Source organism: Meriones unguiculatus, chromosome 2 (genome assembly GCF_030254825.1).
Source record: "Meriones unguiculatus strain TT.TT164.6M chromosome 2, Bangor_MerUng_6.1, whole genome shotgun sequence".
NCBI classification, from domain to species: domain Eukaryota; kingdom Metazoa; phylum Chordata; class Mammalia; order Rodentia; family Muridae; genus Meriones; species Meriones unguiculatus.
The window spans coordinates 114,020,984-114,037,642 of NC_083350.1; the positions used below are offsets into that span (position 1 = coordinate 114,020,984).

Below are 16,659 nucleotides of genomic sequence, written 5' to 3' on the forward strand. Positions count from 1 at the left end.
CACAGAGGGCCTCTGAAAGGCTCTGCCCTGCAGACTATCAAAGCAGATGTGGCCAACCTTTGAGGGGATTGCAGGGAATCTTATGAAAGAAGTGGGAAATAGTAAGATCTGGAGAGGACAGGAGCTCCACAAGGAAAGCAACAGAACCAAAAATATTTGAACACAGGGGTCTTCCCAGAGACTCATACTCCAATCAAGTACCATGCATAGAGATAACCTAGAACCTCTGCACAGATGTAGCCCATGGCAGTTTAGTGTCCAAGTGGGTTCCATAGTAATGGGAACAGGGACTGTCTTTGACATGAACTGATTGGTCTGCTCTTTGATCACCTCCCCCTCAGAGGGCAGCAGCCTTACCAGGCCACAGGAACAGTACTTCTTTAACAGATCATTTTAAATCTTTAATTAAATTTTTATTTTATTTTTTTACTATAATTTTTATTTTTTATATTAATCACAGGTTAATATAAAAAATACTTTGTATCTCAGCCATAGCCCTCTCCCTCATTCCCTCCCAATCCTACCCTCCCTCCCTCATCTCCTTCCTGCCCTTTTCCAAGTCCACTGATAGGGGAGGTCCTCCTTCCCTTCCATCTGACCTAGCTCATCAGGTATCTTCAGGACTGGCTGCACAGTCCTCCTCTGTGGCCTAGCAGGGCTGCTCCTCCCTCAGGGAGGAGGGAGGTCAAAGAGCTAGCCATTGAGTTCATGTCAGAAATAGTCCCTGTTCTGCTTACTAGGGAAACCCACTTGGATACTGAGGTACCATGAGCTACATCCAAGCAGGGGTTCTAGGTTATATCCATACATGGTCCTTGCTTGGAGAAACAAGTCTCATAGAAGACCCCTGTGACCTGATAAATTTGGTCCTTGTGGAGCTCCTGTCCTCTCCAGGTCATACTAATTCCCCCTTCTTTCATAGGATTCCCTGTACTCTGCCCAAAGTTTGGTTATGAGTCTCAGCATCTGCTTTGATACACTGCTAGGTAGAGTTTTTCAGAGAAAAGATCATCCTGAGTGAGGTACCCCAGGAGCAGAAAGACACACATGGTATATACTCACTTTTAAGTGGATACTAGACCTATAAGATAGGATAAACATACTAAAATCTCTACACCTAATGGGATAAGATGATCAATCCTCACTTAGAAAAACAAATGAGATGGACACTGGAAGTAGGAGAAAACAAGTAACAGGAAGGAGCCTACCGCAGAGAGACTTTGAAATTTTTATTTTTTATATTAATTAAAGTTTATTCACTTTGGATCCCAGCTGTAGCCCCCCCCTCCTCCCCTTTCAATCCCACCCTCCCTTCCTCATCTCCTCCTATGCCCTTCTCCAAGTCCACAGATAGGGGAAGTCCTCCTCCCCATCCATCTGACCCTAGCTTGTCCGGTCTCATCAGAATTGGCTGCATTGTCCTCCTCTGTGGCCTGGCAAGGCTGCTCTGCCTTCCAAGGGAGGCGGTCAAAGAGTTAGCCACTGAGTTCAGGTCAGAGACAGCCCATGTTCCCCTTACTAGGGTATCCACTTGGATACTGAGCTGCCATGGGCTACATCTGAGCAGGGGTTCTAGGTTATATCTATGAATGGTCCTTGGTTAGAGTATCAGTCTCAGAAAAGACCCCTGTGCCCAGATATTTTGGTTCTGTTGCTCTCCTTGTGGTGCTCCTGTCCTCTCCAGGTCTGTACACCCAAAGAAGGTGAGCTAGAAGGAGGACCTGGGTAAGATGATCAGTCCTCTCTCTGAAAGGCAAATGGGATGGACATTGGAAGAAAGAGAAAACAGGGACCACTGAGGGTCTCTGAAAGACTCTACCTAGCGTTGTATAAAAGCAGATTATGAGCCTCATTTTAAATCTTAAATTAGGTGTCTCATAAAGTACAATAGCCATGATGGAGTGACATAGGAAGAGCCCAAAGACATACCTGGCGTCACAGGTCCCGCAAACCCAACAGAAGATAGTTCTCTAACATTATGTCTCCTAAACAGCAAAGTCAATAAGTGCTATCTAAAACAAAACAAAACAAAACAAAACAAAACAAAACAAAACAACAACAAAACCACAGCCACTGGTTCTTCTCAACTGGCACCAAGAGAAAATAACATGGAGAATTCAGAGCCACATAAAAAACCCATATTTGCAGAAATCGACATGATAGAGATTAAGAGTTCACACTGTCCTTCAACTGATAAACTTAGGACATTGGGAGAAATATGCTAAAGCTTTGATTTTGACCTTTGTGAGATCAGACCTTCACTTGCCTCTGATTGCCACTATACACTTTTGTACTTTAAGATTTAGAATTTCAAAGCTATAGAAGAATTTGAAAAAAAAATACATATGAGAAAACTCTAACATTTATCTTTTTAATTTTTTTCAGTTTTTGTCTTCTTTCACTTGCTTTGATGTGCTGTCTTAGTTACTTTTCTATTGCTGTAATGAGATACCATAACCAAGGCAACTTATAGAAGAAAAAATTTATTGGAATTTAACAGTTTCAGGGGGTGAGTCCATGGCTATCACAAAGGGAACAAAGCAACAGACAGGCAGGCATGTAGGCATTGCACTGGAACAGTAGCTGAGAACTACACTGTAAAACAACCAAAACAAAGAGCCAGAGAGCTAACTGGGAATGGCATGGGTTTTTGATACCTCAAACTCCAATTTCATTGACACACCTCCTTTAACAGGGCCACACCTCCTAATCCTTCCCAAACAGTTTCACCACCTGGAGACTAAGCATCCATGGTCTGATTGCTGTTCTCGTTGAAACTATCACACATGTATTTTACTTATTTGGTTGGCATATTTTTGTTTCAAGAGATTAGCTCTTGATGTGTAGCCCAGTCTGGTCTTAGATTTGCACTCCTCTTGCCTGGGGCCCCCAAATGCTGGGATTCCAGGGTACACCACCATGCTTGTTTTTGACATGTACTCTGGGAGCAGTTTCATCAGATTACTCCCGTTTGGTCTGTACACCACAAAGACATTCATTTTATAAAAACAATCTTGTTTGCATTCAGTTTATTGAACATGCAACTTCATCAATTACGTATGACTTATATTATTATTCTGGTAATATAACTGACATTAAAAAGTTTAGAAATGAAAATAATTGACTCACTAACCACTAAGTTCAACTGCTGAATGAAGACTTGTACATGTCCTACAAAGTAGCTCCAAGTGTGATAATTCAGTATAGTAGGAGTGTACTATCCAGAGAAAATATGGGAAATAATGGTTGCTGATAGATTACTTTAAATGTGAACTGTGCTGTTCCTGTATCCCTGTTACCTTTGAACACTGAATGTACACTGATGGCTGATGGAAGCACTGAATATAATTCTATTTCCTGTTGTCCAATCTCCAACCGTAGAAAAAGCCCTTAGTATGAATTGAGCTGTCTGTAAGGAGTATGGGTTGTGGTCAAATAAATGGTCAGTTCGAAAGAAAATTGGAGTGGAAATAGTAAACAAACAATCCTCTTAGGCCCTTTATTCTCTCTCCAACCCTCCCTGTAATTTGTTCAATTATTCTGGCTAAATCTGACCTTACATATTAGTAAGGTAATGTATATAGAGTATATGTGTTACTGCCCAGTAGATTTTGTACACCTGACCATATTCATGCTGCCTGGAAGAATTTCAAGAGTTAAGATTCAGATGGAAACATTTTTCTGTTAACTGCTCAGGAACTCATAATTTCTTCTGTCTTTATTACAAACCTTAATATTTAGTCTGCTTAGAAATAAATTTATTGCTCTTCTAAGCCGGCACTCCATAAGGAAGAAGCCATGTATATCTCGAGTGCCAAGATTGTGAAGCTCAATGGTGAGAGGCTTGGAGGAGTTGAGTTTGGCATCTCTCAGGCACTGCTCCATCTGGAGATGAACTCAGATCTTAAGGAGCAAGGACAGGAACTCAACATCATGGCCAAGGAAATTGAAGTTGGTGGTGGTCAGAAAACTATCATAATTTTTATGCCAGTTTCTCAGCTGAAATCTTTCCAGAAAGTCCAAGTCTGGCTAGTTCGTGAATTAGAGAAAAAGTTCAGTAGAAAGCACGTAGTCTTCAATATTCACAGAAGGATTCTGCCAAAGCCAACGAAAAACAAGCAGAAGCGCCCCAGAAGCTGCACCTTGACAGCAGTGCATGGCACCTTCCTTGAGGACTTGGTTTGCCCAAGTGAAATTGTGGGTAAGAACTCTGTGTGAAACTGGATGGTAGCAGCTCATAAAGGTTTATTTAGACAAAGAACAGCAGAACAATGTGGAACACAAGATTGAAACTTTTTCTGGTGTGTATAAGAAGCTCACAGGCAATGATGTTAATTTTGAATTCCTAGAGTTTCAGTTGTAAAGAAAATGACTGAATAAAGTGAAAGAAAGAAAGAGAAAGAAAGAAAAGGAAAGAAAGAAAGAAAGAAAGAAAGAACGAAAGAAAGAAAGAAAGAAAGAATTATTTGTAGGCAAGCATGGATTTCCTCTTCATTCTTCCTTTGCAGCCAGTGTGCTTGATAAATGCAGTACTGGAAAACATTCCCATCGGTCTTTCTAAACGAGGATTGATCATCTTACCCCATGTCCGCTCAATTGATTATCTTTTTTAGGTGTACAGATTTCATTATGTTTATCATATCTTATAGTCTATATAAGTGAGTATATACCATGTTTGTCTTTCTCCTTCTGGGATATTTCACTCAGAATGATCTTTTCTAGATCCCACCATTTGCCTGCAAATTTCATGATTTCCTCCTTTTTGATTGCTGAGTAGTATTCCATTGTGTAAAAATACCACAATTTCTGTACCCATTCCTCCGTTGATGGACATCTGGGTTGTTTCCAGGTTCTGGCTATTACAAATAAAGCTGCTATAAACATGGTTGAGCAAGTATCCCTTTTGTGTACTTGAACAAACTTTGGGTATATACCTAGCAGTGGTATAGCTGGGTCTTGAGGAAGCACTATTCCTAATTGTCTTAGAAAGCGCCAGATAGCTTTCCAGAGTAGTTGTACCAGTTTATATTCCCACCAGCAGTGGAGGAGGGTTCCCCTTTCTCCACAACCTTGTTTAGAAAGACAGATGGGATGTGCATAGAACGTATGACAGGAGTCTACTGAGCGTATCTGAAAGACTCTAACTAGCAGTGTTTTCAAAGCAAAGACTCATGACCAAACCTTTGGCAGAGTACCGGGAATCATAAGAAAGAAGGGGAGTTAGTCTGATGGGGAAAGGATAGGAGCTCTACAAGGACCAAATATATCTGGGCACAGGGTCTTTTCTGAGACTGACATTCAACCAAGGACCATGTATGGATATAACCTAGAACCTCCACTCAGATGTAGCCTGTGGTAGCTCAGTAACCAATTGTTTTCCCAAAGTGAGGGGAACAAGGACTATTTCTAACAGGAACTCAATGACTGGCTCTTTGGCCTCCCCACCCCCAAAGGGAGGAGCAGTCCTGTTAGGCCACAGAGGAGGGCTTTGCAGCCAGTCCTGAAGATACCTGATAAAACAGGATCAGATGAATGGGGAGGAGGTCCCCCCTATCAGTGGACTTGGAAAGGGGCACAGTGGAGATGAGGGAGGGAGGGAGGGTCTGGGAGGGAATGAGGGATAGGGACACGGCTGTGATACAGAATTAACAAAATGTAACTGATAAGAAAAAAATAAAATTAAAAAAAAAAAAAAAAAAGAAAACATTCCCAACTGGAAAACATGCACAACAAACATTCTTCATGTGAACAATGCCTGTTATTATGTAAGTATGACAAGATAACAGCTATGGAGTTAGTTGTCTTAAATTAGAATACTCCTTTCCCAGTGACCTAGATTTTGTCTTTAGAAGTCCGCTTAAGGAGCGGTGGTGGTGGTGGTGGTGGTGGTGGTGGTGGTGGTGGTGGTGGTGGTGGTGCACACCTTTAATCCCAGTACTCAGAAGGCAAAGATGGGCAGCATTCCAGCCTGCTCTACAGAGTGAGTTCTAGGACAGGCAGGGCCACAGAGAAAAAAAGCTTGTCTTAAAAGTCCACTTATCTCCAACTTCAATACAATAGATTTTGATTCATCATGTATTTTATTTTGTCATGCTTAGTTATCTTTTTTTTGGGGGGGGGGTCAAAGTTTGGCTGATCTCCACTAATGAGCAAGAGAAAAGTACTAGAGGTGGAGAATGAGAAAATGTTGGGAGAAACTGGGAAGAAAAACTATAATCAAGATAGATTGTACGAGAAATGAATCTATTTTTAATAAAAATTAATATAGTAAAATATATATTAATTCCATTATTATATAATACATACTAATTATATTATTTAATATATATTAATATCAATATATATTGATATAGTGAAGACCTGGAGAGAGGTAGATGAATGAGAATTTATAAAAAGTAAAAATATAAGAGCTTTACAATCTTCAATAGAAATGGTGACCAAGTCTGTGGCCTTGGATGTTTTGGGTTGTTCCAGCCACTTGTACCTGCATCTAGTAATTCAGGTGCCCAGGAAGCAGCTTTCTAGATTTTCTCCACCTTTACTAGGTATTTAAAACAAAGTATATCAAAGCCTCACAAAAAAGAAAGAAAATCTACTTAACTTATGTCTTAATCTCCTATAAAATCAAAATCATATCAATTATTTTATAATCACTAAATTCAACATGATAAAATATTTCAGAACAATATTTGCATGAACAGAAATTTATAAACATCTTATGCTGTTTAAATATTTTGACTGATTGATTTTTTTAACTTTATGTGCATACACATTTGTCTGAGTATATGTATGTGTGCTGAATGTATGCATATGTTCACAGAGGCTACAAGAGGGTGACAGATCCTATGGAACCCCCCATGTATATACTCTGAACTAAATTCTTGTTCTCTGCACAAGCAGCAAGTGATCCTAACTGTTGAGTCATCTCTCCAGCCTCACGCTGGTATATACACAATCATGTTTCAGTAGTTTTGATAACAGCATAATCTTCATATATGCATTTTATTTTTTAAAAAATATCTGACAATTTATTCTGATCATGTTTTTCCTCTACCCCAACTCTTCCCATCTCTCCATCTTATGTAAGTGGTATATTAGTTTTAATTAGAGAAGTAATGCTGATATATTCTTAATTAAAGCTCATATTATACTCAGATTTTCTTGGCTTTTGCATAACATACATTTTCAGTTTCAGAATCAAACACAGGATGTCACATAACATTCATCTGTATTAGCTTTGATGCTTTTTCTTGTTTTTGATGAACTTAACAGTTTGAGAAATATTGATCATGTAATTTACAATCTTCTAGAATGATTTAGAATTTTTTTTTTCAAAAATCAAAATGGGTTGTAAGTTGTGAGAGGAAGAATGCTGGAGTAAAGCACTGTTCACACCTCATATCAAGGCTCCATACAATCCACAATCCCTGTTGATGTTGACAGTGCCTGCCAGCTTTGTTGACTGGGGAAATCTTCTGTTCTCTGTTTCCAGAGTCTACTCTATGAAGAAAGTTATTATGTACTGCCCCCACCTAATTAGTTGACAGTTATGCTGCCAGTCTTTGTGTATAGAATACTGTGGTGGTTTTAATGAGAGTGTCCCCCCCACAGAGTCAGATACCTGGTGCTCGACTGGCAGAGCTGTTTGTTAGTTCAGTAATACGGCTGGAGGAAGGACATCACTGGGACAGGCTTTGGGAATTCAAAGTCACATAACATTCCCAGTTTGCTCTCTGTATTTCCTCTTGAGAGTCAAGAAATGAGCTCTCAACTGTTCCTGCTACCATGCCTGTCACTGTCATGATTTCCTGCCATGACAGAATCTGGAAACATAAGCCAAGAGAACATTTCCTTCTATAGTTTGTCTTGGTCATGACATTTCTTCACAGCAATAGCAAAGTAACTAATACAAAAATCCATGCATATTACTTTCAAAGGATCTCTTTTTTTGTATTTATTCTATTTTTTTTTTTAAAGATCTGTAAGAAGGATTGCAGAGTAGCAAAGGTGGCCTTAATGAAGCTCAGAACACACACTGGATGAATTCATGAGAGCTGCAGTCCTTCACAGGTTCTTTCTATTTCCACCTGATCAGAGACTTAATAACTGAATTATTTCCCATCACTAGATGGTGAAACTAAAGTAGCTGCGATACCACTGACTAGTACAAAATTAGCTCAAGAATAAAGGAGAACAGAAAAACTGCTCACTTAATACAATTATAAGAATTTCCAAACGTTGGGAATGACAGGAATGGATTAACTCAAGAACAATTTAGAACCCCAAATAGACACAGCTAGAAAAGAATCTCTCTCTGAGACATATTTTAAAAATGTTAAAGCTAGAGAACAAACGAACAAAGTAGCAAGAGAAAAACTCATTACTTCCTATGTCAAACATACCAGAACAACATTATACCCTTTAACAGAAAAGGTAAAAACTAAATGAAATGGTGCAGTGGATATCCTGAGTTTAATCACTGGAACCCACATAAATGAGGAAGGAGAGACCCGACTCTACAAAGTTGTTCTCTGATCTCCACATGTGCACCAAAGGTATGAACCTTCCCCATATGCACGCACACACACAATAATAACAAATAAAACTTAAACAAGCTTAAAAACTAGAAACACATGGAATGATATATTTCAGGTCATGAAAGCAAATAACTGTCAAGATAGATTATATTTTATCTAACAAATATAGCTTAAAATGGATGGGAAATACGTTCCAAGATAAGCACAAACGAAAACAATTCACTGCCAGTAAGCAAGTATTAAAGAAGATACTTAAAGAAATTCCACACACAGAAGGAAGAAAGTCACAACACAATGTATTGTATGTGGAAGAATACATCTTATGAGAAACAGATTAAGAAATGAGCATTATGGGGTTGGAGAAGTTTAAGAGCACTTGTTCTTGCAAAGGACTAGATTTTAGCTCCCAATATGCATGCTGGGCAAATCAACTGTCTGTAACATAGATCCAGGGGATACAACATTTTCTTCTGTCCTCCATGGGCCCCATGTATAAACATACATGTAAACATACAAACACACACAAACCTTTTTTAATTTAATGAGAACTAGAATAGAATCAAACATTTCCAATTCAGTAGGCAACACATGTCTAAGATAAAGAAGGGAGAACAACAAAACAACAAAATAGTATCAGACCAACATTAGAAATGTAGTAATAGGAGTCAGCAAGCATCTTAGCATTGATGGATTTTAATGGTCTCAATGCTCCAATTAAGACATGTAGACTAGCTGACTGTATCAAACCAGAAGATCTAGTCCTTTGTTTTAAAAGACACAACTTAACAATAAAGACTACCACAGAAAACGAAAGCATACAGGAGTTTGTATCAAGTGAACCATAGTAGGAAATAGGCATATTACCTTAGAAGGAAAACACAAAGACAAATACAGTCTAAGGAGGTAAAAAGGTCACGACATATTACTAAAAAGTATAGTCCATCAAGAAGAAAAAACAATTTAAATATACATTGACCAACTGTTGGAGCTCTAGCTTTGATAAACAAACTAGGGAGCATAAAGAAGAGCCAGGCATATACACAGCATGAATGGGTGACCTCAACACCCTAGTTTCAGCCACAGAAAAATCACTCATATAAAAATTCAACAAAGAATATTCAGACTTGAAATGTCATAGCAGACATCTACAAGATTTTTGTTCCCAATGGCTATAGAACACAAAGCCCATGCAACTTCCTCTAAAACAAATTACAATTAGGGCCTTATGTCAAGTCATTAAAATACAAAAGAATCAAATTAATTTGTATATGATGTTAGATAATAATGGAATAAAGATAGTAGTAAATAGTAAGAGAAACTACGGAAACTCAACAAAGTTTTGGAAACCAAGCAATATACTCCTAAATGATAAGATAGGGAGAATCACTGAAAAGCCATGGAGGAAAGGAAAAAATTCTTAGAATTAAATTAAGAATGAAACACATAGAGACGTAAAAACTCTTAATAAAATACTTGCAAACTCAATTCACCAATACATTATAAAAATCACACACTATAATCAAGTTTTTTTCTTTTGAGGGAAGCATGATTCAACATACACAAATCAATAGCTGTAATATATCACACAGACTAAAGAGGTTAGGAGAAGCAGAAGGACTATACCTCATATAATAAAGGATATAGATGGCAAATTCATACTGAAAATAGTACAGTTCTAAGAAGTGTCTGAAACTAAAAGGAGAACTACCATATGATCCACCTACACTCATGGGAATGTAGGTTATCATATTACAGAGAAATGAGTTCTGCTACGATTGCTGGAACACAATTCATAATACCCAAGTTAGAGAATAAGCTTAAGTGTTCATCAATACAGAAACAGATAAAATGTGGCATACATATATAATGGGAATTTTATTCAGACACACAAAAAAAAAAATAAAATTAGGTCTAGACGGAACTAGACCTAAGACAGAACTAGTCATAAGAGAAATAGACACATAAAGACAAGTATCGCATATTTTTTTTTCTCAGATGTGAATCCTAGTTAGCAAGCACGCAGACACACAGGCAGCACAGCACACATGCACATAACACAGATGAGACATGAAAATTAAGAGTGCTATTTGAGATGGGGAAGGAGTCTAAACAGGAGGGAGTGTAAGACAGGGTAGTGACAGGGAGTGAATAACATATTGAAAAAATGTTAATAAGTTATTATTAAATGTTATTATTAAACAAATAAATTCCAATAAAAGTGATTTTTTTTAAATAAATCACCAAAAGAACAAAAGAGAGACAACAATTTAAAAGAGGTGGCTTTGGAGGTACGGTTAATTTCTTAAATCCTGTCAATCGAGCATAGAGAAATAAGGCCAGTGGCAAACAGGCTCAAATGGCCATAGTATTCTCCTGCTGACTGAGAATATTGTGTACTATTTCTCAAAAGATTATTGATACTGTGTTTCCTCTGCAGAAACAGAGAGGACAGAACTATGCGCAAAGTACTTTTAGACATCATGAAACTATTAATCTTTGGGAATTTGAATTTTAAGGGAAGAAAAAGAGATTTTTTTTTTAATGGAAGGTAAAATAAAGGGGCCTATTCTTTCTTCTTTCCTATTTGTAAGTTACTTACTAAGATTTGAGGCTCCACGATCCTTGTAGGCATATATCTACAGGAAATGAAATCAGCACCTTGGAAAAATACCGATGCTCCCATGTTCACTGCAGCATTATTCCTCAGAACCGAGATATGTTAACAACCTGCTGTCTCGCTGACAAGCTAACAGATTAAACCTGTGGTTGCTGTGAGCATGATACACACACACACACACACACACACACACACACACAGTGAAATACTATTCAGCCTCCACAAAGAAGAGAATCCTACTATTTGCCACAGGTACTTGACACTGTGCCACAATTTGATTTCAGAGGTACATATTTAGGCTTAACTTTCTTGGAAAATGGTAAATATGCTTTTACAATAAACCAGACTTTATGAAGGGGGTAAATGAACACCACTCCAAGGTTACTAAAAACTTTCAATATTACAAGATCTAAGAAGGGATCATCTTGAAAATAAGTTTTCAAGCATACAACCAATATACTATAATAATTGCATACTGCCCCTTTTCTTTCCCAAACTTGTGGACGGTAAATGGCCGTTATAAAAAATACACACATAATGGGAAGGTTAGGTGGCTGCAGATGAAATTAAAGAACAAACGAATAACAACAACAACAACAACAAAACCCCTCAAAATAAGTGGTTGTCAACAGGGGGCAATTTTGGTAATTTCCAAATGTTTTATCACTGTGCTACTACTGCCATCTAGTGGACAGAGGCCAAAGGTGCTGATGAGTGCATAAAGCAGCCACTCACTACACTAAGATTCAGTGCCTGAGGTTTTTTTGTTGTTGTTTTTTTAAAGTGTTTATTTTAATTAAATTGTAAGTGCACATGCAGTCATTAGGAACAAAGCTTGGAAATGCTATCCACCCTTTGACCTGACTCCTAATACTAACACTTCAGAATTCCAAGAGAAGAAACTTCCAGAATTGCATATACCATATGTTCTTAGTGTCCATATTTTATTTTATTTTTTGCAGTTGTTTAACCAGTCAAAAAACCGAATGGAGAACATTGGCATCCACACAGAGGTCCCTGGTATTATTGTTTTTCATGGCTATACTTGCTTTCTCCTGCTCTCAGTCCTCACTTAAATCCTTGAATTTGCTAATCATACCTACACATTCTCTATAACTTTACCATACCAATATTGCCATATAAGTATAATCATGTACGCTGCATGTTTGTCTTTGGCAGAATTCCCACTGGACTTATATAGTTCTCTCATATATTCTTATTCTTTTTCACCACAAACTAGAATTCTGTGACAGGGTTATTTATTCACATAGGGCATTAGGTTAGTTTTAGTTCTTAAATATATAAATAAAATGCTAAGAATATTTGTCACTGATTCTTTTTTTTCTTTTTACTTCCTTCCTTCCTTTTCTTTACATATTTTATTTTATTTATTTTTGATATTAGCCATTCTGATGGGTGTAAGGTGAAATCTCAGCATCGTTTTGATTTGCATCTCTCTCATGGCTAAGGACGTTGAGCATTTCTTTAAGTGTTTCTCTGCCATTCGATATTCCTCTACAGAAAATTCTCTGTTTAGCTCTGTAACCCATTTTTTAATTGGATTGCTTGATTTATTGCTTTTTAATTTCTTTAGTTCTTTATATATTTTGGATATCAGCCTTCTGTCAGATATGGGGTTGAAGATCCTTTCCCAGTCTGTAGGCTGTCGTTTTGTTCTGACAGTGTCTTTTGCTTTACAGAAGCTTTTCAGTTTCATGAGGTCACATTTATTGATTGTTGCTCTTAGAGCCTGTGCTGTTGGTGTTCTGTTCAGGAAGCTGAACTCTTTGATCCACTTGGATTTTAGTTTTGTGGAGGGAGATAGATATGGAACTATTTTCATTTTTCTGCATATAGACATCCAGGTAGACACATGCTGGAGAGGTTGTGGAAAAAGGGGAAACCTCCTTCATTGCTGGTGAGAATGTAAACTTGTATAACCACTTTGGAAATCAATCTGTTGCTTTCTCAGACAATTAGGAATAGTGCTTCCTCAAGATCCAGCTATACCACTCCTAGGCATATATCCAAAAGATGCTCAAGTACACAATAAGGACATTTTCTCAACCATGTTTGTAGCAGCTTTATTTGTAGTGCAGGGAATCATATGAAAGAAGGGGGAGTTAGTATGACCTGGAGAGGACAGGAGCTCCACAAGGACCAAATATATCTGGGCACAGGGGTATTGTATGAGACTGTATCTCCAACCAAGGACCATGTATGGATATATCCTAGAACCCCTGCTCGGATATAGTCCATGGTAGCTCAGTATCCAAGTGGGTTTCCCTAGTAAGGGGAACAGGAACTATTTCTGACATGAACTCAATGGTGGGCTCTTTGACACCCCACCACCACCACCCTAGAGGGAGGAGCAGCCCTGCTAGGCCACAGAGAAAGACTTTGCAGCCAGGCCTGAAGATTCCTGGTAAGATAGGGTCAGATGAAAGGGGAGGAGGTCCTCCCTTATCAGTGGACTTGGAAAGGGGCAGGGAGAAGATGAGGGAGAAAGAGTGGGATTGGGAGGGAATGAGGGTTCGGGATACAGTTGGGATACAAAGTTAATAAACTGTAACTAATATTAAAAAAAATAAAAATTGGTTGAATGTCAGTCTCAGAAAAGACCCTGTGCCCAGATATATTTGGTCCTTGTGGAGCTCCTATCCTTTCCCCATCAGACTAACTCCCCTTCTTTCTTATGATTCCCTGTACTCTGCCAAAGATTTGGTCATGAGTCTTTGCTTTGAAAACACTGCTAGTTAGAGTCTTTCAGATGTGCTCAGTAGACTCCTGTCATACGTTCAATGCACATCCCATCTGTCTTTCTAAATGAGGATTGATCATCTTACCCCATGTCCGCTCAATTGATTATCTTTTTTAGGTGTATAGATTTCATTATGTTTATCATATCTTATAGGTCTATATAAGTGAGTATATCCCATGTTTGTCTTTCTCCTTCTGGGATATTTCACTCAGAATGATCTTTTCTAGATCCCACCATTTGCCTGCAAATTTCATGATTTCCTTGTTTTAAATACCACAATTTCTGTACCCATTCCACCGCTGATGGACATCTGACCATGTATGGATATAACCTAGAACCTCCACTCAGATGTAGCCTGTGGTAGCTCAGTAACCAATTGGTTTCCCAAAGTGAGGGGAACAGGGACTATTTCTAACAGGAACTCAATGACTGGCTCTTTGGCCTCCCCACCCCCGAAGGGAGGAGCAGTCCTGTTAGGCCACAGAGGAGGGCTTTGCAGCCAGTCCTGAAGATACCTGATAAAACAGGATCAGATGAATGGGGAGGAGGTCCCCCCATCAGTGGACTTGGAAAGGCGCACGGTGGAGATGAGGGAGGGAGGGAGGGACTGGGAGAGAATGAGGGATCGGGACACGGCTGGGATACAGAGTTAATAAAATGTAACTGATAAAAAAATAAATAAAAAAAAATAAAAATTTAATTAAAAAAATTCAGTGCCAAACTTTGGGCACAGTGGAGGGAGTCTTGTGGAAGAAGGGCTGGGGGAGGGCAGAATAGAAAGACATGGAGGGGACGTCCCAGGAGCTCCACAAGGAGACTAAGAAAGCTAAAAAAAATCTGAGCCCAGGGTATTCTGCAGAGACTGATGCACTACTCAATGACCATGCATGGGAGGACCTAGACCCCCTGCTCAGATGTAGCCAACAGGCAGTTCAGCTTCCCTGCAGGTGTCCTAGTAAGGGGAGCAGGGGCTGCCTCTGGCATGCACTTGGTTGCCTGCTCTTTGACCAGGCCATAGAGGAAGAGGATCCAGACAATCCTAATGAGACTTGATAAGCTATGGGCAGATGGTAAGGAAGAACAACTTCCCTTTTTAGTGGACTAGGGGAAGAGAATAGGCGGGAAGAGGGAGGAAGGGTGGAAACAGGAGGAGTTGAGGAAGGGAAGGGTTTTCATTTGGAATATATATAGAAAAAAATTAAAAAAAATGAAATTAAGAAAAAAAAAAAAAACATGTCAATGGTGCTGAGTTTGAAAACGGTTCTCAGAGCAATGTCCACTGCTGACTTTCACAACTACTGACAGAGCCTTCAGGCTTTGTAACAGCCACTCTGAATGCAGCTTATGCAGCCTTGGTCCCCTCTGGGAAGAGTTTACCAGGGTTCTTTGGTTTCCTTTTGTGTTTAATGTAATTTCTTGTGACTAAATCTTAAGCAGTGTGTTGAAGATGTTTTAAGGTAATTCACTTGCCTACACTGTTAAATGCACATCAGTACATTTGCCACCCATTCATTGCACAGAAATATCATTAATAAACAATTATGAATTTAATAAAAGCTCTTTTAAGTATTTTGGTGTATTTAAAAATTAAAATTTCACATAGCATTTAGGATTTCATGTGAAATTTCTTTTTAAAATAAAGTTATATACAGATACCTACTGCATTATGGTGTAAACTTTAATTTTAATACTTCAGTTTCTTGGTGTGCAAGTAAAATGAAATATCTGTATAATATCAGAAATATAACTTTGGTTTTATCACTTTTCCTGTATCCAAACACTCTGGCGTAAAAGACGCTACTTTAAAAATCTATTTTGTTTAAAATGAAGTCACCAGCACACCCGCAAACAATTCTTATCAATTTGTTTTCTTTTCCCTAGTACACCATTATTTTATATCCTAAGATAGCTGCTTGCCCTCCTCTTTCCCAATGCATTCCAGCTTACACTTTTTTTTAAAAAACACAAAACAAAACAAAGTGATTGTAACAACACCAACAGGCCATTATTAATATCTTTCTTAGCTAATTAAAGAAATCATCTGAGACAGTCATTTTATTTAGTGATACTTGTCTTTTCCTGAGACTTTCTAAATCAGTTTTGAATACTAATGTAAGCATCTACTGTAAGTATTTCCTTAAAGTGTTTCTTTTAGGAAAGGTCAGAACACCTGCAATGTGTTGCGACTGTCCACAAGAGACTCCCTCATCATTAGTGTCATAAGAACAATGTATTTACTGCAGATGCTCTGTATGCTATGGTTGTTCAGGACCGTACTTTACACTGGGATCCATTCCCACACTACCCTTTTTATGGGAAGGTAACTTTCATGAATTCTGACCTTGCTGTTCTACCCAAAGAATCATCATTACACCAAATTACAGATTCTCGCACTATAGTCTAGAAATGGCAGAGACTTACATTTTACACACGTGAATTTGAGTTTGGGAAAGATGTAAAGCTTGTTTCTAAATTTACTTATCTACTTGTATATGTCCTATTGTTTGAACAACATGTGGTAAAAAGAGGTTTTTTGCTCTATTCTACAGCCTTTGTCACTTTGCCAAAGACCACTTTGTTGTATTTGTGTGGGTCTATTTCTGTATTCTCAACTCTGTTCCATGATTCATTTGTCTACTCTGCAGATACCTAGCAATAACTCCTAAGCTTTCTTGTCATTTTATGTTGTTAGAATTTTTTATTCTTTTGCCTTTATGTAAAAGACTTAGAAACAGTTTCTATAT

At 38.3% G+C, this 16,659-nt stretch overlaps 2 protein-coding genes across 8 annotated transcripts in view; one reads left to right on the forward strand and one right to left on the reverse strand.

Moving 5' to 3' along the window:
- Positions 1 to 16,659, reverse strand: part of Mettl25 (methyltransferase like 25) — an 81,925-nt gene that overhangs the window by 3,240 nt on the left and 62,026 nt on the right. The window lies entirely within an intron of this gene.
- On the forward strand, positions 3,799 to 4,363 carry LOC132652177 (small ribosomal subunit protein eS7-like). Its single transcript, XM_060376920.1, is given in 3 exon segments — positions 3,799 to 4,204; positions 4,207 to 4,230; positions 4,233 to 4,363. Coding segments are annotated over 3 exon segments (561 nt in total).